The sequence below is a fragment of the Lepidochelys kempii genome, chromosome 16 (genome assembly GCF_965140285.1).
Source record: "Lepidochelys kempii isolate rLepKem1 chromosome 16, rLepKem1.hap1, whole genome shotgun sequence".
NCBI lineage: Eukaryota > Metazoa > Chordata > Testudines > Cheloniidae > Lepidochelys > Lepidochelys kempii.
This window is the reverse complement of record NC_136395.1, coordinates 29,095,760-29,119,203: the sequence shown is the minus strand read 5'-3', so window position 1 is coordinate 29,119,203 and position 23,444 is coordinate 29,095,760. Positions and strand designations below refer to the sequence as shown.

The 23,444-nt window shown below is 43.1% G+C and overlaps 1 protein-coding gene across 31 annotated transcripts in view; it reads right to left on the bottom strand.

The window, feature by feature from the left end:
* Positions 1-23,444, bottom strand: part of SLC2A8 (solute carrier family 2 member 8) — a 92,195-nt gene that overhangs the window by 52,833 nt on the left and 15,918 nt on the right. For 7 of the 31 annotated variants that reach the window (XM_078849175.1, XM_078849173.1, XM_078849174.1 and 4 more), the window contains one exon: positions 6,284-6,332. The exons of 6 other annotated variants lie outside the window; for them this stretch is intronic. In XM_078849175.1, coding sequence (XP_078705301.1) covers positions 6,284-6,304 — 21 coding nt within the window. In that variant the 5' untranslated portion in view covers positions 6,305-6,332. Of the gene's footprint in view, positions 1-240; positions 289-733; positions 4,671-5,088; positions 5,264-6,283; positions 6,333-6,913; positions 7,744-16,322; positions 16,497-23,444 lie in introns of those variants that run through there. 18 more of the 31 variants (XM_078849181.1, XM_078849162.1, XM_078849160.1 and 15 more) reach the window with 9 other exon arrangements.

Sequence of the window (23,444 nt, the reverse complement as noted above, 5' to 3'; positions counted from 1 at the left end):
TAAAGTTGTAAAATTAAAATAAGTTACGTGTTAAGATGAGTGGAGCAAGGGCAAGGGTAGAGTCTGTTAGAGTTACCCTTAGTATGGCTTTAAAAAACTTTGCCAGAAAATACATTCAGGAACATGGAGATTTAGTACAGCTAAAAAAATTGCAAGATAATCTCTAAGCACTGGAACCCATGGGGTTTTGTAAGTGAGGTGTTTAAAGTAAAAACAAAGCAGAAAAAAAGAAAGGCTAACCTGGTAAAGAAAATAGCTGTTAAATGTCTGCTCGTGGCTTGTAGTTCGCTGGAAAAAAAATTAAATAAAAAATTAGAGCTACTCAGGAAAGCCCAGCAAACTTTGGATGAGGGAGGAAAGGTTATTCAGGATTTACCAAATCGGCTACATGTAGCTTCAGAGGAGCGGTCAGTACTTTTCCAAAAGAAGCAGAGTTTAAAAAAAAAAAAAAAGTTAAAACAGTGTAGGTACCAGGTACAGAAAGCAGGAAAGAAAGCACATTGTTGGGAGGAATGAGTGAATGCCAGCTTAAAATCGCTGGACAGCTATAAATCAAACCGTGGTCTGCTGTTGGAAAGAATCAAAGAGTTGGAAAAGATAGGAGATGTGTTAGAGGAGAACAAAGAGTCGGTTCCCAACCGTATTGGCATGGTGGAACCAATGGAAATAGAGAATGCTGCAGGGCCGGTTACGAGAAGTAGGGCAAGAGAGTTAGTTCAGGCTGATACAGTACCTTTAGGAGCGGAGTTGAAGATTAAGTCTCGGAAGCCACAGGGAGAGTCAAATGAGGAAGTTAGCAGTGCAGAAGCTACTAGCAGTCTGCAGATAGAAAAAGGAAATCCAAGGGTGGCAACACAGGAGGTGGAGTTAAGTGTCATAATAGAGAAGGTGACTAGTAATGTAAAAAATGAGATGAAACAGAGCAAAGAGGGAAGAAATATCCTCTCCTCTGTTAGTGTCTGCCTCTGATAGTAAGGCGGAAATACCTTTAAAAACTGTGATTGTCCAGGGACTAGAAGATGTGGTGTCACAAGTAACATAAGTAGCTAGTGCCTGTGATGTAGTAATCTCTAGGTTACAACAGAAAAAGATACAACAACCAAGGAAAGCAATTCTTGCTCCTCCACCCAATGTTACATTGGCACCATATAGATCAGGAGACCCTTTGGGTGGACACTTATTGGCATTTGTGCAATCATCAACATTGCCTAGGTCCCTAAAATTTTGTGGACCCTCTATACCCCTTTGGTATATGCTGGTCTCACCTGGTGTACTGGTAAAACACCCTACTACACCAGATTTACTGAACTAAGATGTCCTGAGTCAGTGTGGAAATGCCTTAAGTGTAGGACGTAAAGGTTTTATACAAAGGTACCCTGCTCAGCCAGGATTATTTCCAAAGGCACATTCTAATAGCTCTGATAAGAGAAATGTGGATTTGGGTAGGAGAAGTCAAAACATAGAAATTATAAATTCAAACTCAGATCCCAATCCGGAGAGAAGATCCACAGATTCTAATTGCCCTGTAACAGTGGTTACAAATTTAGGACTCTAGATCTGGTAGCTAAGCAAATAGGAATAATGGAGGATTCTTCAGTTGCAATGCATGCACAACGTGTACAAAAAACACTAAAAGTGTTCTGGCTTATCAAGGGAAGATGGGTTAAAATCTTACAACTCACAGTGAATCGAGCATTATGGAGTAAAAATCTTTTAAAGACACAGTAGCCCTATTGAAACATAATCAGCATCTGGGGCAAGCTGGAGAGGCCATCCTGTCTAACCTAAAGCAAAGACCTAAGTTCCCACATCAATTTCACCTGCGGTTAAGTGCAGCATGGCAGAGTCACCTAAAAAGGAAAACAGATGAGTCGCCATACATTAGTTTGTTAGTCAATAACTCTCTTCCCCATTTTCAGGAAAAGGTTAGCATGCATATAAATAATAACACTTCTTTAAAGGAGGTATTAGGCTTACTGGCCAACGCATATTCTCAGGAAGGCCCTAAAATAGGTCGGCGTGGAGGCCCTGTTGCAATACTTCAGGAACCACAAGCTAATCTCACCGTAAGAATTAAGGGACTCCCAGGGTTAGGCCAAAGTGTTCCTAAATTCTCTAGGTACCATTGTTGGCAAAATGACCCCAACCCACATAATAATCCTGGACCTTTGAGTGAGCTTGCCCCTTGACAGGGTTTATGCATTTGGACCCCAAGTAGGGGCCTGGGACCGTGTTCCTTTCTTTTCAGATGCTGCCTAGAACAATTCATGCCTGCAGAGATCCAAGTCACCACCTCCCCATAGAGATAAAAACTCAGTTGTAATAATGTTTAAAACAGTGCAGCAAATGCTTGAGGCTCAATGACAGGACATCCGGGAATTCCAAGCATGAGTGAATGAGCTGAAGATGGAAGGCCAAGGCCCAGCACCCTCGAACCGTCCGGTGGCCTCTGTTAACCCATTTCCTTCTCTCTGGTGGACAGCCTCTTCTCTTCCAGAGTTGGCTGCCTCCAAAGAGATAGAAGAAGAACCCATAGATTATTTGTCTGCATACTCTACAAATTACTTGGCATAACACCAACCGGCCCCGAGCGTAATCATAGCCCCCTTAGTCAGGGATGCAAGCCGGAGACCCACAGTATCTGCAGTGGTAGATTCATAGATTCATAGATATTTAGGTCAGAAGGGACCATTATGATCATCTAGTCTGACCTCCTGCACAACGCAGGCTACAGAATTTCACCCACCACTCCTGCAAAAAACCTCACACCTATATCTGTGCTATTGAAGTCCTCAAATCATAGTTTAAAGACTTCAAGGAGCAGAGAATCCTACAGCAAGTGACTCGTGCCCCATGCTACAGAGGAAGGAGAAAAACCTCCAGGGCCTCTTCCAATCTGCCGTGGAGGAAAATTCCTTCCCAACTCCAAATATGGCGATCAGCTAAATCCTGATCCATAAATTCCATAAATCTGTCTTATCCCATCGCTTCTTATTTCTTTACATTCTACCTCATCATTGATATACAGTGCTACTCCACCATCTTTACCGTTATTTCTGTCTTTCCTAAACAGCACAGACCCTTCAATACCTGTGGTCCAGTCAGGACGACTCTTCCACCCTGTTTCTGTTCTCCCTAGAATAGCTGGTTTCACTTCCTGCACCAGTCGCTCTAGTTCCTCCATTTTGTTACCCAGGCTCCTCGCACTGGGGTACAAACATCTTAATTTTTGCTGTTTGGCCTCGCTCACATTCTGTACCCGATTAGGCATGGTCATTCTACAGCCAGTATGACCTATTAGACTGGTATCCACGCTGCCCTTCCTCCTTATATACATTCTCCTACCCATGGCTGTATCCTTTCTTACTTCGTTTTCTTCCCTCTCAATGCTAAAATCCGGTGTGGAGATTACCTGGACATCTCCCAACCATCTCCCCCAAATTCCTAGTTTAAAGCTCTCTTAATCAGTTGTGCCAGCCTCCATCCTAGAAGTCTATTTCACTCCCTACTCAGATGAAGTCCATCCCGAGAGAACTGTCCTCTGTCCAGGAATGCCTCCCAGTGGCCATACATCCCAAAGCCCTCCTTATAGCACCACTGCCTGAGCCATCTGTTGATAGTCATAATCTTGTCACACCTTTGTTGCCCTTCTCTAGGAACAGGCAGAATTCCACTAAAGATTACCTGAGCCTCGATTTCCTTAAGCATCTTCCCCAGGCTAGCATAGTCTCCCTTAATACTTTCCAGCAAGAATCTAGCCGTTTCATTTGTTCCCACATGAAGAATAATTAGGGGATTCTTTCCTGCTCCCTTTAGGATCCTTTTCAACCTCAGGTCTACATCCCGTATCTTAGCACCTGGAAGACAACACACCCTTCTATTCTCTGGATCAGCTCTGGTTACAGGCCTGTCTATTCTTCTCAGTAAAGAGTCCCCGATCACATAGACCTGCCTTTTCCTGGTGACGGTGCTATTCTCCAGTCTATCCCCTGTTCCCTCTGGCTGCAAGTTCTTTCCATTCCTGTTCTCCCTTGTAATCCTCTTCAACCCATCCTGTATCCTCCTGGGGCTCATATTTGGTGTAGTCTCCGTTGACTCTTCCCCTTTTCCTATAGGACTAGCCTCTCTTCTCTTCTTCCTTGCCCTTCCACCTTCAGTGACTACCTGCTGAGACCCTTCTTCATTTTCCAACTCTGCAAACCTGTTCTTGAGCTCTATTCCTCCTTCACTAGCCCGTCTTTTCCTCTGCCTGGTTCTTTTAGTCACATGCTTCCACTGACCACTTTCCTCACCCAGCCTCCCTTTAGAATTCCTCAGTCCTGCTTCCATCTGCAAGTCAGAGCTTTCCCCTTCAGATACCTCATGTCTTTGCTCCATAATCTGCTCAAACCCCTTTCTAAACTCAACCAGACTTTCCACCTGCATCTCCAAACCTCGGATCTTTTCCTCCATCAGCTCTATCAGACGGCATTTCATGCAGACAAAACTCTTACCAGGTGCCCCGTCCAGGATCATGGACATACCGCAGCTTCTACATCCAGTCATCCTCATTGTGTCTTCCACTACATGGGTCACTCCCACTGCTGCCTCTGTATCTGTCATCGCCTTCCCACCTAAACCCTGTTAATCTGGGAAACACAAACCCCACCAAAACCCCACCCCCCACAGCAAAAACAAACCCCCAACAAGCACCACAAGACAAACTCCCCCTTACAAACTCCCCCTCAGACTCCCCTGTTTACAGCTCTGTTTGCTGGCTCCTGTGCCGCTGCAGCTGTCATTTCTTTGTTAACAGTTCTAGTTATTACCATCAAGGCAAACCTTATACCAGGTTTGGAATCTATGCAGTTCCTCCCAAGGGAAAAGGAGAGCCTTGGGAGAAGGCATATTCATGCATTCCACATTCATCTCAGTATGCTAAATTAGCAGCGGTGGCTTGTGTGTTGGAGTACTGTGTGCAGTTCTCCATCACCACCACCACATACCAAAGTATCTGTCTATTTTCAGACTCCTCATGGGTATGCAATTCTCTTACAGAGTTTCTGCCATGTTGAAAGACAAATGGGTTCACATCTTCTGATGGCTCACCTATTAGGTATGCATCGCTGATGAAATACATCCGCTGGTTAGAAGTAACAATCACTGTTCCAGTGTGGCCAATTAAAGTAAAAAAAATAAAAGCCCACTAAAAATTAAAACCCTATGCTACAAAAAATGGAAAGGCTAATAAATTAGCCCGAGAAGAAGCCCAATCAGGAAAATTCTGGAAAGAAAAAGATCAGGAATATTCTGTTACTACCCCTAGTCCCAGATGACCTATTGCCACAACTAAAGTTGCACAGGCTGACATACTGAATTTAAAAGAGATGCAAACATCTGATAAAGACATAGTAAAAGTAATCAAAAAGCTTTCCCAAATAAAAGAAGAAGGGTCGCTAACAGTAGAGAAGATATGAGCAACATTTGCAGGTAGTGAATGGAGTTCTCATGTATACAGGAGTACCTTTCCCTGTATGGGTAGTTCCAGCTCATTTACGTAGGGAAATGATGTTCAAGGTTCATTAAACTCCTTTAGGAGGACACCAAAGAGTGAACAAAACTGTCCAGCATCTTGCATCTGTGGGATGGTAGCCACTTCTTAGGAGGAATGTGCAACAATATTGTAATAACTGTCTGGAATGTGCTCAAGCCAATCCAACTCCATCCAAAAGAAATGTGCCATTAAAATCTCAGGTGTGTAAAGGTCCTTAAGTGGCTTTGCAGATTGACTTTGTAGGTCCTTTGCCAAGGACTCAAAGAGGTAACCAATATCTGTTAGTGGCTGTCAATCCTTTTTCAAAGTGGGTAGAGGCACTTCCTCTTTTGCAATACTGCAAAAGCCACTGCCAAGATCCTAGAAGAGCAAGTCTTCTCTAGATGGGGAATCCCTGCAAAGGTGTAATCGAACCAGGAATCACATTTCACTGGACAGTTCTTTAGGGACTGCCTTAAATTAATGGAAGTCCCACAGAGACTACACATCCCATACAAACCACAGTCCTCTGAGATGGTGGAACGAACCAATCAAACTATAACAGTAATGTTAAGAAAACTGGTTGATTCCAATGGGCGTAACTGGAACACTCTCATGCCTCTAATTTTAATGGCATTGAGAGCAACACCGGCTGTATCTACTGATAAAACACCCTTTAAAGTAATGACAGGCTGAACGATGCAATTACCAGAACATTTAATTTGGCACACCAGTGGCATTCAATTAGAGGAAATAAAAATAAATACCTACTTGCAAAATCTGCAGAAACATTTAAATCAGGTCCACTTGCCAGTAGCTCCTAAATTGGGGAAATCCAGACAAAAAGCAAAGGCTTACTTTGACAACAACAACAACAACAAAATACTTGGAAGGTTGAAGACCAAGTAATGCTGTTATCATATAAAGCACCAGAGCATGGGCTGTGTAACCGATGGATTGGACCCTTCCAAGTCATCAATAAACTCAGTTCAGCAGTGTGTAAAATTAGGATAACAGGAGGCAAGCGTAATAAAAACAGAATCTACCATGCTAATCAGTTAAAGCTGTAACAATCAGTCAGTGCAGAAGCAACTTCCTCCTCAAAACTTAAATAAACAGCATCCGACAGAATCGCGACAGCTGAAGTCCAGCAAATTGCAACCATAAAATGGACATTAATATTTCTAATTTATTACGCCATTATCGTCACTCTAAGGGTAAGACTAAGCCCAAATCACAAATTTGGGACTAAACTGTTACAACCCCATAAAACCAAACAACACGGGCATGCTCAATTGCTCAAAACATACCAACACAAAAGAAACAAACTATTATACTCAACCTAGAACTTATCCACAGTCCTATCCACCAGGTTAAGGGAATTAAAGGGCAAAATGTCACCTTTAAATATCAATTGGTTGGAGTAATCTCGTTGCCATCCAGTGGCTGGAAAAAAAATTTGGCCTTTAGATAATAACTCAAAGGAGGGAGGATATAAAACCTATACCTCCTCACCAAAAAATTCATCTTCCCTGAAACACAGAATACCTTATAAAACTTTAAAAAAAACAAAGCCATTTGTAATAATCTGATGGGGGGGGGGGAGTTTAACCTTATATAAACATAAATATAAGGATAAAGAACAATATAAAGTGGTCATTATAGCTAATTTTCAAACCAAATCAGGAAGCAAAAGATATGTACTAAATGTAACATTTAAACTTAAGGTTCAGGATCCAATTATTAACTACAATTATAACAATCCAATATCAAATAATGTAACTTGTCCAATGATAAACCCAGCACCTGTTTAATTACTTTTCCGATTATGGGAGTTGTGGTGAGACTATAATCAGGTTCCATTTATGCTTATTCCTGTAGTGTTAAATTTGTCTAATTTGTATCTAGGAGAATTTAGCTATTGTCAGCATACCAAAGTGGCTTCCTTTTTCTCAGTACAATTTGTGGATAGGATTGCAGCCTATCAACAACAAGTGCAAGATATTGTTCTGTTGGGGATGGATAATAAAATCCATAAACCACATACTTCTAGGAGAAAGCATAGCTTAAATCTTCTTAAAAGTTTAGGATTCCTAACAGGACTATTTGGTTCAGAAGTGTCGATTTAAAACCAAGCAAATACATAAAAAATTCACAAACATATTAATTATGTGTTACAAGAGGAAGCCAACCAAGTGGTCAATCCAATGTTACAGAAAATAAAAAAATTGTCACAAAAAAGCAATTTACTGTTTATAATATGCATGACATAACCCAACTATTTAATAAGACCCAACATAAAATTAATCAGCTAATTGCCTTAAACAATAATCAGCACAGAAATCAACATTTAGAAAAGAAAATTATATGCTCTGCATATGGAAAATATGTTGTAAATGCAATCACAAATACATTACAATCCTTAAAATTGGGAAAGGTTCCTAACTTAATTAAAAATAAGCAACTGTTAAGTTGGTACTGTCCCAAATGTTTTCAAAGGCTGGAAAAGGAACAATCCACATGTTTGGATTCATGCCAGCATTTATCAGTGGGTGCTGTGAGAGAGATGGGATCTGACACCTCACCCCAACCAAGATGGTTGTTCTCTTTCTAAAGATTATAGGATGGCACGACCCCTGTATGTCTAATTCACAGTCTCATTACCAGTATTTGACCCAAACAAGGATGTGCACAGGCAATCGGTAGCTGTCCACTCTACAGGTCACCTCAAAGGTGACATCTATAGGAAACGCATTAATGCACCTCCCTTGGTGGTCTATCACACTTCAACTCAAACCTGAAAAGTACCACAGATAGCCTGTTGCTCTAAAAAAGGGCCTCAGTATATCTGTAGGTGTAACGTGTTTAAAACAAACACTGTTCTGTGTGGACTGCAGGCAAAAAAATTACAAAATTCATCATCGTCATGCCTAGTGAGGCTGACCAAGTAAAAGACTCCAATGAAGAGGGTGCCCTATGATGAAAATATCCAATTTTGCATGGTTACCAATCAAAAGAGGTACCAATATGGTCGCTTGAAGTGTCCTGTCACAAAGCCAAATTTTTGTTTTACTCCAAAGCAACCCACTTTAATAGGGAATCAAGCTATTCCTCCTGTTCCCACTTTTAAAAACATCACCATTATCCAGTCCAACCCAACCTATAAATTTAACTATCCAAAGTACACCCACCTTTCTTGTCTACATTCCTCCACTTAGGGTTACAGTTAAAGTCATTATTGGCTCATAAGGAGACCCACCTCATACAAATTACTAATGATATGAAAAAAGACAAACAAGCTATTACCCAGTTAATAAATGAGGGTAATAAGCCTGCAACAACTCCCAGGAAAATTTTTGAATTAAAAAAATTGGTTATTATCCAAGGAATTGCAATTGGGATTAATTTCCTTATTTTAGAATGCCTGCAGTATAAATCCAACAGGCCCAAGCAAATATCTTGACAGGTACCAAATGTTAAAAATAATAAATATGTATACATGGTGCCCACTCCAAAAACGTGCCAGGGTCCAGAATACCATCTTTATAATACCCTTCCTCCACCCCCACCAAAAAAGAATGGTATTAAAACTGTCCCCTCAAATACTTAACCACCTACATCCATACCTATGTGATGGGATTCATTGTTGCAAATCACCCCATCAAAGCGGGGGTGTGTAGACTATAGGATTAACCTGCTTGCTTGCATATATATGTATCTTTTCTTATAGTTTAAGTATTTGGTTTATTGTAACAGGTCTATAGATTTATATTAAAGTAAATTTGGCTGCAATGCAAGGGACCTACAGGCCATATCATGTATGTTGAGCTAAGGTAAAGTTAGCATATCTATGTCTCGGACCTTCCACCAAATAGCAAAGATAACACACACACATATGTCTGAGACCTTTCACCTAGATAGATAGATAATGGTAGAATGGCATAGGGGGTTTCCAAGTCTGTACCGTCAAACTTAAGAGGTACACCACAAGGAAAGAACCGAAATAACCAGGAGAACAAAAAATAACGTGTGTATGATCTAATGTCATTAATATGTATGTACATGTCATCTGTATGTGCAAACATACTAGCCTATGGAGTAAGTGTACCCTAACATTTTTGTGGGTGAGAAATGAAGTTTGGGCATAGAAGGAGGGTTCAGGCACCTGTGCCCTATAAAAGAAGTGACCCACCTTGCTAGGGGAATCTGTACTTGTTTTTCTTAAACTTTCTAAGTTCCAAAGGAACTAGGCTAAGCTTCGTTTCCCTAAGCTTTGTTCTTAGTTTTGTTTATTAGGTTTTAATTTTAAGTTTAAGTTAGTTAAGTAAACTCTAATTTAGCTTCGATAGCTCTTAGCTCTAGCTTCTTCTAAGCTTTGCACTTCTCATTCGAGAATTGAGGAACCTAAACTGCCAGAGGCGAGGCTGGTCCTGTGTCTCTCACTACCAGGTTATCAAGAAAGGATGTAAGTATATAATCAAACCTTTGTAGCATATAATACCATAATACCATATGCATCTTTTAAATAGCAGTAATACAATTGTAACTTTGTAATTCTGTTTATTTTACCATGCAATTACTACTTCATTTATCTTAATAAAAAGTCTTTAAGGCTATTATCTGCCTCAGTGTGCGCTTCCTGTCATACCCCCTGTCATAAATATAAAGGGCAGGGTAACCACCTTTCTGTATACAGTGCTATAAAATCCCTCCTGGCCAGAGGCAAAATCCTTTCACCTGTAAAGGGTTAAGAAGCTAAGGTAACTCCGCTGGCACCTGACTCAAAATGGCCACTTATGGGACAAGATTTTTTTAAATCTGGAGGTGGGGGGAACAAAGGGTTTGGTCTGTCTGTGTGATGCTCTTGCTAGGAACAGATCAGGAATGCAGCCTCACAACTCCTGTTAAGTTAGTAAGTAATCTAGCTAGAAATGTGTTAGATTTCCTTTTGTTTAATGGCTGGTAAAATAAGCTGTGCTGGATGGAATGTATATTTTTATACATTTTATATTTTATAATGTATATTTTGTGTCTGTTTGTAACTTAAGGTTTTGCCTAGAGTGATTCTCTGTGTTTTGAATCTGATTACCCTGTAAGGTATTTACCCTCCTGATTTTACAGAGATGATTCTTTTACCTTTTCTTTAATTAAAATTCTTCTTTTAAAAACCTGGTTGATTTTTCATTATTCTTAAGATCCAAGGGTTTGGGTCTGTGTTCACCTGTACAAATTGGTGAGGATTCTTATCAAGCCTTCCCCAGGAAAGGGGATGTAGGGGTTGAGGGGATATTTTTGGGGGGAAGACATCTCCAAGTGGGCTCTTTCCCTGTTCTTTGTTTAAAGTCTTGGTGGTGGCAGCATACAGTTCAAGGACAAGGCAAAGTTTGTACCTTTGGGAAGTTTTTAACCTAAGCTGGTAAGAATAAGCTTGAACCAGAAGCACAGCAGGATTTTAAAAGGTTTTGTAAAAGGTGATTGCAGCTGTAGATTCTGTCTCTCTGCCTGGGGGACAGAGCAGCAGGCATAACAAAAGGATTTTTCTGTAGGCTGAGAACAACTATCAGAGAAAATAGGTATCAGGTTACAGCACAGCAAAATTTTATAAGCCAGGTATTTTTTTCTTTCTAACTCTCAGGTATAGCTAGGTTAAAAACAGAGAGGTTAGAATGACAGAAAGCAATACTCAACAGAAGCTGGAATTAGCCAGATTTGGGGCTAAGGAAAAACAAAAGAAACATGAAAGACGGGTAGAACTCAGACAGATGGAGATGGCCTAAACAATGTGACTTACCTTGGATGCACAAGCAGCCAAAGAAAAAGAAAGGGAGGCTGCCCACAGCAGAGAGATGGAGACAAAAGAAAAAGAAATGGAGGCTGCCCACAGGAGAGAAATGAAGGCAAAGGCTAAAGAAATGGAGGAGAAGGAAAAAGAGAGGAAGCATGCACTGGAGATGGAGAAGGTAAAGGCTCAGCAGAATATACCAAATAACCCTAACAATCCTTCCCCAACAATCCACAAATGGGAGCGACTATGTCCACAGTATGAAGAATCCAGTGATATAGCTGAATATTTTCTCACCTTTGAGAGACTGTGCACACTCCATCAAATTTCTGAAGCTCACAAGGTGACCACATTGGTCGCAAAATTGACTGGAAGAGCTCTGGACCTATTCAATAAGATGCCTATTGATGAGGCTTCTGACTATAATAAATTCAAGGATTTGGTTTTAAAGCAATTTCAAGTTACACCTGAAACTTACAGAGTAAAATTTAGAGCCCTTAACAGAGGACCTGGACTAAGTAATGTGGCTTATATAAACCAGATGAAGGATCTGTTAGATAAATGGGTCAAAGGAAGGGGTGTAACTAGCTTTGAAGGAATGTGTGATTTGATGACTCAGGAGCAATTCCTGAATATGTCCAAGGAGAATATAAATCAGTGTTTATGGGATAAGAAAAGGGACTCAGCAAAAAGTCTTGCTGCTTATGCTGATCAATACAAGCAGTCCCAGACCGCCAGAGAGGTGGGGCAAACTGGAACAAAACAGGTGGAAGGAGGAGAGAGAAACAACCCTGGTCGCAGTTGGAGCGGATACCAGAAGGGACACCCTCAGACCACACCCTACTACCAGGGGCAGCTTAAGGCCCCAACTACACCTCAAGGAACACTCCAGACACCTTATCGTCCTGCCACACCGTTCTCCAGCAACCCACCTCACCCCAGTGACCTGTCAGCTGAATGATGTTTTAAATGTAATGAGCTGGGGCATGTAGAGGCCAACTGCCCCAAGAATCCCAACAGATTACAGTTCATTGCACTGGAATCACACAAAAGGTCCTCAGGCCCAGATACCTTCCAGATACCCTCAGAGCGGAGGAAAACTTTGAGTGTGGGCGGGAAGGAGGTCACAGTGTGGAGGGACACTGGAGCACAAGTGTTGGCTATCCATGCTTCCTTAGTGGACCTCAATTTAATTGACCCAGAGGTCCAAGTGACGATTCAACCCTTCAAGTCAAACTCTTTTGACTTGCCTACAGCCAAGTTGCCGGTCCAGTACAAGGGCTGGTCAGGAACGTGGGCTTTTGCAGTCTATAATGAAGCATAGATTTCATTGACAAGCATTCTTACAACTACAATACCCACCTGCTGAAGTGAAGAAAGAGATTGACAGAGCCAGAAGAGTACCCAGAAGTCACCTACTACAGGACAGGCCCAACAAAGAAAATAACAGAACGCCACTAGCTGTCACCTTCAGCCCCCAACTAAAACCTCTCCAACGCATTATCAAGGATCTACAACCTATCCTGAAGGACGATCCATCACTCTCACAAATCTTGGGAGACAGGCCAGTCCTTGCTTACAGACAGCCCCCCAACCTGAAGCAAATACTCACCAGCAACCACACACCACACAACGGAACTACTAACCCAGGAACCTATCCTTGCAACAAAGCCCATTGTCAACTGTGTCCACATATCTATTCAGGGGACACCATCACAGGGCCTAATCACATCAGCCACACTATCAGAGGCTCGTTTACCTGCACATCTACCAATGTGATATATGCCATCATGTGCCAGCAATGCCCCTCTGCCATGTACATTGGTCAAACTGGACAGTCTCTACGTAAAAGAATAAATGGACACAAATCAGATGTCAAGAATTATAACATTCATAAACTAGTCGGAGAACACTTTAATCTCTCTGATCACTCGATTTCTGATCTAAAAGTGACTATTCTTCAACAAAAAAACTTCGAAAACAGACTCCAATGAGAGACTGCTGAATTGGAATTAATTTGCAAATTGGATACAATTAACTTAGGCTTGAATAGAGACTGGGAGTGGTTGAGTCATTATACAAAGTAAAACTGTTTCCCCTTGTTTATTCCTCCCCCCACCCCCACTGTTCCTCAGATGTTCTTGTTAACTCCTGGAAATGTGCTGGAAATAGCCCACCTTGATTATCACTTCAAAAGGTTTTCTCTCCCCCCACCCCACTCTCCTGCTGGTAATAGCTCATCTTAAGTGATCACTCTCCTTACAATGTATATGATAAACACCCATTTTTTCATGGTCTGTGTGTATATAAATCTCCTCACTGTATTTTCCACTTTATGCATCCGATGAAGTGAGCTATAGCTCACGAAAGCTTATGCTCAAATAACTTGGTTAGTCTCTAAGGTGCCACAAGTACTCCTTTTCTTTTTCCGAATACAGACTAACATGGCTGCTACTCTGAAAGCAGTCTATAATGATTATCCCATCCCCATGCTGTTGGGGGAAGACTTGGCCTATCATGTGACGCTAGCCAAGAGGGTGGGAATGGTCACCCGCAGCCAGGCTAAGCAAGCTGTCACACCTAGCTCTGTTCCAGAAACTTCTACCAGGACCCGGTCAGGGGTGGTGGAACCGGACCCCATGCCAAGTCTGCAACAGCAGTAGTGGATCCAGTCACAGAGACCCAGACAGAGCCAGTCTCAAAACTGAAACCAGCGGAACAACCAGCACCAGAACCATTGCCAGCACTGAATCCAGTACTTGCAACCCCAACACCAGAGGGCCCCACCAAACCTGCACTGGCAGCAGCAGATAACCCTACACAAGAGGCTCAGCCGGAGCCTGAACCCCAACATAGTGGACAAGCGATGAGCAGTTCACACTCCATGGAAACAGCCCCATCACCTGCATCACTTCCAGAGGGACCAAGCCTAGGTCAACAATCCAATGAGGAACTGATGTCTCCAGCATCAAGGGAACAGTTCCAGACCAAACAGGAAGCAGATGAAAGCCTCCAGAGAGCTTGGACAGTGGCACGGAGCAACCCACCGCCTCTCAGCCTTCTAATCAATCCAGGTTTGTTGTAGAAAGAGGACCTTTGTACAAGGAAGACTGGCATCCTCAGAGACAGTTGATAGTTCCAACTAAGTACCAGGTAAAGCTACTAAGCTTAGCCCACAATCATCCTAGTGGCCATGCCGGGGTGAACAGAACCAAAGACGATTTGGGAAAGTCGTTCCACTGGGAGGGAATGGGCAAGGATGTTTCTACCTATGTCTGGTCTTCTGAGGTGTGCCAAAGAGTAGGAAAACCCCAAGACCAGGTCAAAGCCCCTCTCCAGCCACTCCCCATCATTGAGGTTCCATTTCAGCAAGTAGCTGTGAATATTCTGGGTCCTTTTCCAAAAAAGACACCCAAAGAAAAGCAGTACATACTGACTTTCATGGATTTTGCCACCCGATGGCCGGAAGCAGTAGCTCTAAGCAACACTAGGGCTAAAAGTGTGTGCCAGGCACTAACAGACATTTTTGCCAGGGTAGGTTGGCCCGCCGACATCCTTACAGATGCAGGAACTAATTTCCTGGCAGGAACTATGGAAAGCCTTTGGAAAGCTCATGAGGTGAATCACTTGGTTGCCACCCCTTACCATCATCAAACAAATGGCCTGGTGGAAAAGTTTAATGGAACTTTGGGGGCCATGAAAAGTAAATTTGTAAATGAGCACTCCAATTATTGGGACCCAGTGTTGCAGCAGTTGCTCTTTGCCTACAGAGCTGTACCCCATCCAAGTTTAGGGTTTTCACCATTTGAACTTGTATATGGCCGCGAGATTAAGGGGCCATTACAGTTGGTGAAGCAGCAATGGGAGGGGTTTACACCTTCTCCAAGAACTAACATTCTGGACTTTGTAACCAATCTACAAAACACCCTCCAAACCTCTTTAGCCCTTGCTAAAGAAAACCTAAAGGATGCTCAAAAAGAGCAAAAAGCCTGGTATGATAAACATGCCAGAGAGCGTTCCTTCAAAGTAGGGGACCAGGTCATAGTCTTAAAGGCGCTCCAGGCCCATAAAATGGAAGCGTTGTGGGAAGGGCCATTCACAGTCCAAGAGCTCCTGGGAGCTGTTAATTATCTCATAGCATTCCCCACCTCAATCCGAAAGCCTAAGGTGTACCATATTAATTCTCTAAAGCCCTTTTATTCCAGAGAATTAAAGGTTTGTCAGTTTACAGCCCAGGGAGGAGATGACACTGAGTGGCCTGAAGGTGTCTACTATGAGGGAAAAGTGCTGGTGGCGTGGAAGAGGTGAACCTCTCCATGACCCTTGGGCGTATGCAGCGACAGCAGATCAAGGAGCTGTGCACTAGCTATGTGACGACGTTCTCAGCTACCCCAGGACTGACTGAACGGGCATACCACTCCATTGACACAGGTAATGCTCACCCAATTAGAGCCCAACCTTACCGGGTGTCTCCTCAAGCTAAAACTGCTATAGAATGGAAGATCCAGGATATGCTATAGATGGGAGTAATCCGCCCCTCTGGAAGTGCATGGGCATCTCCAGTCATTCTAGTTCCCAATCCAGATGGGGAGATACGTTTTTGCGTGGACTACCGTAAGCAAAATGCTGTAACTCGCCCAGACAACTATCCAATGACACGCACAGATGAACTATTGAACAAAATGGGATGGGCACAGTTCATCTCTACCTTGGATTTAACCAAGGGGTATTGGCAGGTACAGCTAGATGAATCCGCCAAGGAAAGGTCAGCCTTCACCACACATGTTGGGCTGTATGAATTTAACATACTCCTTTTCGGGCTGCGGAATGCACCCACCACCTTCCAAAAACTTGTAGATGGTCTCCTAGCGGGATTGGGAATATATGCAGATGCCTACCTTGACAATGTGGCCATATTCCTGGGCAGAACACCTGGAACATCTACAAAAAGTCTTCAAGCGCATAAGGGAGGCAGGACTAACTGTTAAGCCTGAGAAGTGTCAAATAGGCCTAAACAAAGTGACTTACCTTGGACACCAGGTGGGTCAAGGAACTATCAACCCCCTACAGGCCAAAGTAGATGCTATCCAAAAGTGGTCTGTCCCAAAGTCAAAGAAACAGGTCAAATCCTTCTTAGGCTTGGCCGGATATTACAGGCGATTTGTACCGCAACACAGCCAAATCGCCGCCCCACTGACAGACCTAACCAAAAAGAAACAGCCAAATGCAGTTCAGTGGACTGAAGAGTGTCAGAAGGCCTTTAACCAGCTTAAAGCAACACTCATGTCTGACCCTGTGCTAAGGGCCCCAGACTTTGACAAACCGTTCCTAGTAACCACCGATGTGTCCAAGCGTGGTGTGGGAGCAGTCTTAATGCAGGAAGGACTGAATCGAGTTCCATCCTGTCGTGTTTCTCAGCAAGAAGCTGTCTGAGAGGGAAAGCCACTGGCCAATCAGTGAAAAGGAATGTTACGCCATTGTCTACGCTCTGGAAAAGCTACGCTCATACATTTGCGAACAGCGTTTCCACCTGCAAACCGACCATGCTGTGCTACAGTGGCTTCATACCGCCAAGGGAAATAACAAAAACTTATTCAGAGGAGTTTAACTCTCCAAGATTTTGATTTAGACATACAACACATCTCAGGAGCTTCTAACAAAGTGGCTGATACACTCTCCTGTAAAAGTTTCCCAGAATCCTCTGGTCCAAATCGTCCTTAAGATGTGGAAAATATTGTTAGTCTTTATACAGTTAGTAGTATATTTAGAGATGCATGTGTCTTATTAACTCTGTTTTCTCCTAGAGCTCAGGAAGAAATCACAGCCAGTTTTTCACCCTATCTGTGATTTGGGGGGCATGTCATAAATATAAAGGGAAGGGTAACCACCTTTCTGTATACAGTGCTATAAAATCCCTCCTGGCCAGAGGCAAAATCCTTTCACCTGTAAAGGGTTAAGAAGCTAAGGTAACCCCGCTGGCACCTGACCCAAAATGGCCAATGAGGGGACAAGATTCTTTCAAATCTGGAGGCGGGGGGGACAAAGGGTTTGGTCTGTCTGTGTGATGCTTTTGCCAGGAACAGATCAGGAATGCAGCCTCACAACTCCTGTTAAGTTAGTAAGTAATCTAGCTAGAAATGTGTTAGATTTCCTTTTGTTTAATAGCTGGTAAAATAAGCTGTGCTGGATGGAATGTATATTTTTGCTTTTGTGTCTTTTTGTAACTTAAGGTTTTGCCTAGAGTGATTCTCTGTGTTTTGAATCTGATTACCCTGTAAGGTATTTACCCTCCTGATTTTACAGAGATGATTCTTTTACCTTTTCTTTAATTAAAATTCTTCTTTTAAAAACCTGATTGATTTTTCATTATTCTTAAGATCCAAGGGTTTGGGTCTGTGTTCACCTGTACAAATTGGTGAGGATTCTTATCAAGCCTTCCCCAGGAAAGGGGGTGTAGGGGTTGGGGGGATATTTTGGGGGGAAGACATCTCCAAGTGGGCTCTTTCCCTGTTCTTTGTTTAAAGTCTTGGTGGTGGCAGCATACGGTTCAAGGACAAGGCAAAGTTTGTACCTTGGGGAAGTTTTTAACCTAAGCTGGTAAGAATAAGCTTAGGGGGTGTTTCATGCAGGTCCCCACATCTTTACCCTAAAGTTCAGAGTTGGGAAGGAACCTTGACACCCCGAGGGTCCTTTGTAATTTCTGTCGTGCCTGATTTGAAACAAAAACCTTTTTATCTTCTTATCAAACAGATTGGTGAGCCTAAACCCATACTATACTAATATTATTAACCTCCTCAATCAGGCAATACAATAGTTAAATACAATGTATGTATTACCTGTTATCACCTCTGCTTCTTCTGGATGTAATTATGAACAAAGGTAATTTAAAATAAGTTTCACAGGATACCTAGTGTGACAGGGTTGGGCCAGATGGCTACAGGAGAGTGATAGAAGGTAGATATATTAGCCCCAGGTTAAGTAGGTCCCTTTTCCCTGAGTAAGGTAACAGGGAAGGTTCCAGAACAATCAGGAACTTTCTGGAAGCAATTAAGGCAGACAGGCTGATTAGAACACATGCAGCCAATCAAGAAACTGCTAGAATCAATTAAGGCAGGCTAATCAGGGCACCTGGGTTTAAAAAGGAGCTCACTTCAGTTTGTGGTGCGTGCAAGGAGCTGGGAGGAAGAGGCGCAAGAAGCTGAGAGTGAGAAGGTATACTACTGGAAGACTGAGAAGTACAGGCATTATCAGACATAAGGAGGAAGGTCCTGTGGTGAGAATAAAGAAGGTGTTGGGAGGAGGCCATGGGGAAGTTGCCCAGGGAGTTGTAGCTGTCACACAGCTGTTACAGGCGCCACTGTAGACAGCTGCAATCCACAGGGCCCTGGGCTGGAACCCGGAGTAGAGGCTGGGCCCGGATTCCCTCCATCACCCCAACTCCCTACTTGATACCAGAGGAATTGAAATGGACTGTGGGTTCCACCAGAGGGGAAGGTCTCTGGCCTGTTCCCCGATCCACTAGGTGGATCATCAGAGACTGCAGGGATTGTTCTTCTTCCTTTCCCCATGCTGGCCAGTGATGAGGCTAACTGAGTGAACGGCAGATCTGAGCCACGAAAGTGGCCAATATGAGGGCTGCCATGAACCTCTGAGGCGAGAAAATCTGCCAATAAGCGCAGGACCCACCAAGGCAGAAGAGGAACTTTGTCACACTAGAGAATAATCACCTGAAAGCAAGAGTATGTCACAAATACCTTCTGGAGCAGAAGGCTCAGGGAAGTATTGTTCAGTCCTCCAATAAGCTTTCAGAAGATTTTGCCATTAGAGATCCTGCCAGTTATCTGTGATTTGCTTAAATTTACCCCAAAATTAATTATTCAAGCCCAAGTGTGATTATTACTGAACACAGAAAGAGAAGCTGGAACTGGGCAAATCAAATCCCAGCACAATACCTAGGAGACCTGCCAAAGCATTTTATTTGGAACACCTGGTGGTGTTTAATTTTAACAGCAGTGACTCACTTACTGGAAAAACAAGTTTTTATCACCCTGAGGAAGGCAGCCAGTCTCCTCCCAGTGGCTTTGCCTTGCATCGGCAAACCTACACCATTATGACATTGAGCATTCATAGAATCATAGAATATCAGGGTTGGAAGGGACCCCAGAAGGTCATCTAGTCCAACCCCCTGCTCAAAGCAGGACCAATTCCCAGTTAAATCATCCCAGCCAGGGCTTTGTCAAGCCTGACCTTAAAAACCTCTAAGGAAGGAGATTCTACCACCTCCCTAGGTAACGCATTCCAGGGTTTCACCACCCTCTTAGTGAAAAAGTTTTTCCTAATATCCAATCTAAACCTCCCCCACTGCAACTTGAGACCATTACTTCTCGTTCTGTCATCATTGTCCAAGCAAAGCCATTTAGGCTTTTACAATTTTTCAAGATACATTAGCTAGTTAAGTTTTTTTTTTTAATGGCAAATACTTTTCTGTTGGGGTGAGGCAGGGAAAGTCTGAGTTCCACCTGTGTGCCACCCACATCTTTGGAACAAACTAACCGAGCTGTTTTGGCAGTTTTAACAGCTGGTTTTAATTTTAAGGAGTTTTGTTGGGCAGTAGATATAATTATTTCTTCTCTCCGCACCTGACATAGGTTATTAGTATGTGAAAGATGACCTGAAAAATAAGTGGGTCTGTGCACTTTGTTGATTCTTAGATAGATAAAGAAGGCCTGAAAAGTTTAAATTCAGACCATACCACCCCTTTTTTTCTGGAAGACTCTAGGGATGACTAGTGTGGTGTTAGATTTCATAACATCACAAAACTCCAAGAAGTGAAACCCAAGCAATTGAGAAGGGAAGGGATTTTAATTCAGCCTCTTAACAGCCATGTTTCACAGAGTTTTAACAAAAACCAAACACCTGAGGACCACTTGGGAGAAAAATACTTTGTAAATGATGCAACACCTTTAAGAAAGGGCTGAGAAAAGCTCCCACTCCACTTCCTTGGGCTCTTCAAGGACAGCTTTAGCAAACACCAGGAAAACAAAAATTGGTTCAATTAATATTTCTAAGGCAAAAACCAGAAACCCCTTCCTATCCCAAACCCAGGCTTTCAGTCCTTGCCACACTGAGAAGTTTTGTTCTGAGCACCGCAGGCCCCAGCAACCCTCCTATTTGGTGCTACTCTGCAAGAGAAATTGAGACCTCAGCCTGCTAATAACAGCTCAGGAAGCACTGGAAGGCTGCTTCCCTCCCCAAGCCAGCACTATACTCAAGGCTTCCTCTCACCCTGCACAGCTGCCAGGCCTGCTTTCCACCTTCCCTGCTGGCTCCCAAGCAGGAGAGAGCAATTGGGAACTGGGAGCAGCAGTAAGTAAGCCATATCTGGCTTGGCTCACAGGGACTCCTGTCAAGGAGAGACAGGGCAGACTTCGCTTATAAAAATGCTGACTTCGCTTATAAAAATGCTAACTTCTCCTATTCCCAATCGGCCAGAAATTCTGCTTCCCTGCTGTAATAGCAGCAACCTCATCACTCTGAGGATGAGCCAATTCCCATATGACACCCATGCTGGAATTTTTTCCCTAAGTGTTAAAAAGGAAAAGAGGGTTAAACCAGTGAAGACTGGATGAGGAAGGCTGTCCTGAGCACCTCCCTCTCCACTCAGTACGTCACACCTTAAATGCAAGGTCCTCTCCAGCTCATCCCTGGGTTTAACCAGGCCAAACGTTTCATGGGTTACATACAAATATCTACTGTTGTTAGCCAGTCCCAGTGCCCAGAACACTGATGGGATCCAGACTTGTTCTCTCTCCTGCCCCTCCCTGTCCCTCTGATGTGCACCTTTTCACCTTCTCCATTGCCTCTCCCATCCTAAGCAAGGGGTCAGGGACCAGGAGTAGGAGAGATGGGGCTTGTCATAAACACGAATAATAACTCCGCTCTAGTTCCCAGCAACCTCTAATTTCTCTCCTGCCACCAAGACCTCTAAATAGCTTTTCACCCTATATCCACACCTCAGGATGACTGATTTCACTAGGTCTAGAATTAAGTAGGATCAGGCCTGGATAGTAGACTTCCAAAGAAAACCTAAGCAGCTGCACAAAAGTGGTGATAATCAATTAGGAGTTGCTCTTTCCTTTGTATGTGTATTGAACCAATGCACCAGTATATTGTTAGATCTGAATTGTGTAAAATCAGGTTTTGTCCATGTAGATCCTGCCAGCATGAACTAAAAGGTACCTTGTTTGCTTTAACACAGGCCCGTTTCAAACAGGACACCATGAGTGCAAACTAGGTATCTTTTAGTTACCACTAGCAGGGTCTACATGAGGCAGTTACAGTGCAACACTTTAGTGCATGCTGCAACTCATCCCCTCCACCCCAGTACAACAGGGCCATGTAAATAAGCCCTTTATTAGTTTAAATTCACAATGTTATTTAAACTTAGTGCAGCTCTCAGCGAGATGAGCTTTAAGAGCTTCACCTCCAGATAAATTGGAACAAGATGAATCCAGATAGGGTTACTTCCAAGCAGTGGCTGATACGTCCTAATGTAGAGTGTTTGGAATACTCGTAACAAGTGTGTGTGATCTTTGGAGCCAGCTATTTACACACCAGTCAAGCGGCACCGGAGTGCTAGGTTGAGTGGAACATTCAGGGAGGATTTCTAAAATGGCTTTTAAAAGGAAATGCAATAGAAAGTGAGGTAGAAAAATAACTTTAGTTACTGAAATCAGGGATTGACATTGCAAGACTTGCAAAACATAGCTACATTTCAGCCAGGTTAAGCCCTACAGAATATATCTGTAACTTAAATATTTGACCTGGCAACACAAGTCCAGTTATGTTTGTCCTGCTGATTCTGATGAGAATTTTATACATGTGAATTAGTTATTTATAAGCTTTTGTGAATAAATGTTGAATTTATTTAGTACTATTTCCATGAGATTTTTTTGAATATATATCCTAAAAAGTTAATGGAAACAAACCGGTCAACATAGTGATAGTTTTCTGAAGATTTAAATGAAAATGCCAGAGACATTTTTTGACTGAGTAGAAACAAAAATACTCTGGCAGTCTATAAACTAGTGAAAAAGAGGGCCAGATTCACAAAAGGACTTAAGTGCCTAATTGGGACTTTAGGTGCCTAAATCCAAAACACACACTCCATTGGGATTCACAGCCTACCTACTCAGCTGCCCCTGAGCCCTACAGATGCCTAAACTCGCTTGGCACCTAAGTGTTTGCAATAAAAGTTCCCTAGGCAACTACATTTCTGGCTCTGTGCTGGCTGGCTGTGCATCGCAGCCACATGACAGGCATCCAGATGCCTAAGCCCCAAAATGATACACATGGGGAAAGATAAAAGCATTCCTCTGTCTAACTTGCCTGAAGAAGTTCTGAGCATGCCTACCACATTGTGCCCCTATAGGCAAGCATACACAGAACATTGCAGGGGAGAGCAAGACCACCTCTCTCATGACTTTTAACCCTAGTGGTTAGGATACTCACCTGGGATGTGGGAGACATCTAGTTCAACTCTCCCCCTGAGAGGGAGAAGGGACTTGTCACCTCTCAAGTGAGTGCCTTAGCCACTGGGTTATGAGACATTCTAATATGGGGCTCCCTCAGTTTCTTCTATTGACTCTGTTCCAGTGTGAATAAATAATGAAATACTCCAGAAGGCATTCTGTGCCAAAAAATTAAAAAGTCTGCACACAATATTTTAAAATTCTACAAATTATATTTGTCAAATAAATGTGGAGGCTCCAGCATGGCACTGGGGAGCACAGGACACTGTCTGCACAGTGGTTGGAGATCACTGTGCAGCTCCCCCCAGGACACGGACTCAGTGGTGCGGTTGCACCCAACCCTGACACAGCACAAGGACTGGGCCTGTCCCAGAAACACTCCAGGGTCCTGCCCCTCCATGCCAGGTGTACCAAGTGTGGGCAGGCAGGCTCAGCAAGGCAAGATCCAAGTGTGGAGGAGCATAGTATGGGGGGATCCAGGTGTGACAGATTTTTGTTACTAATTTACCGGGTAGCTGGTGCTTGTACACTAGCGGGGCGATGCGATTTACAATGGAGTACAGACCCACCCACTTGGCATTCAGAGTGTGGGCCACCTTCCCCAGCTTTGGAACATTAC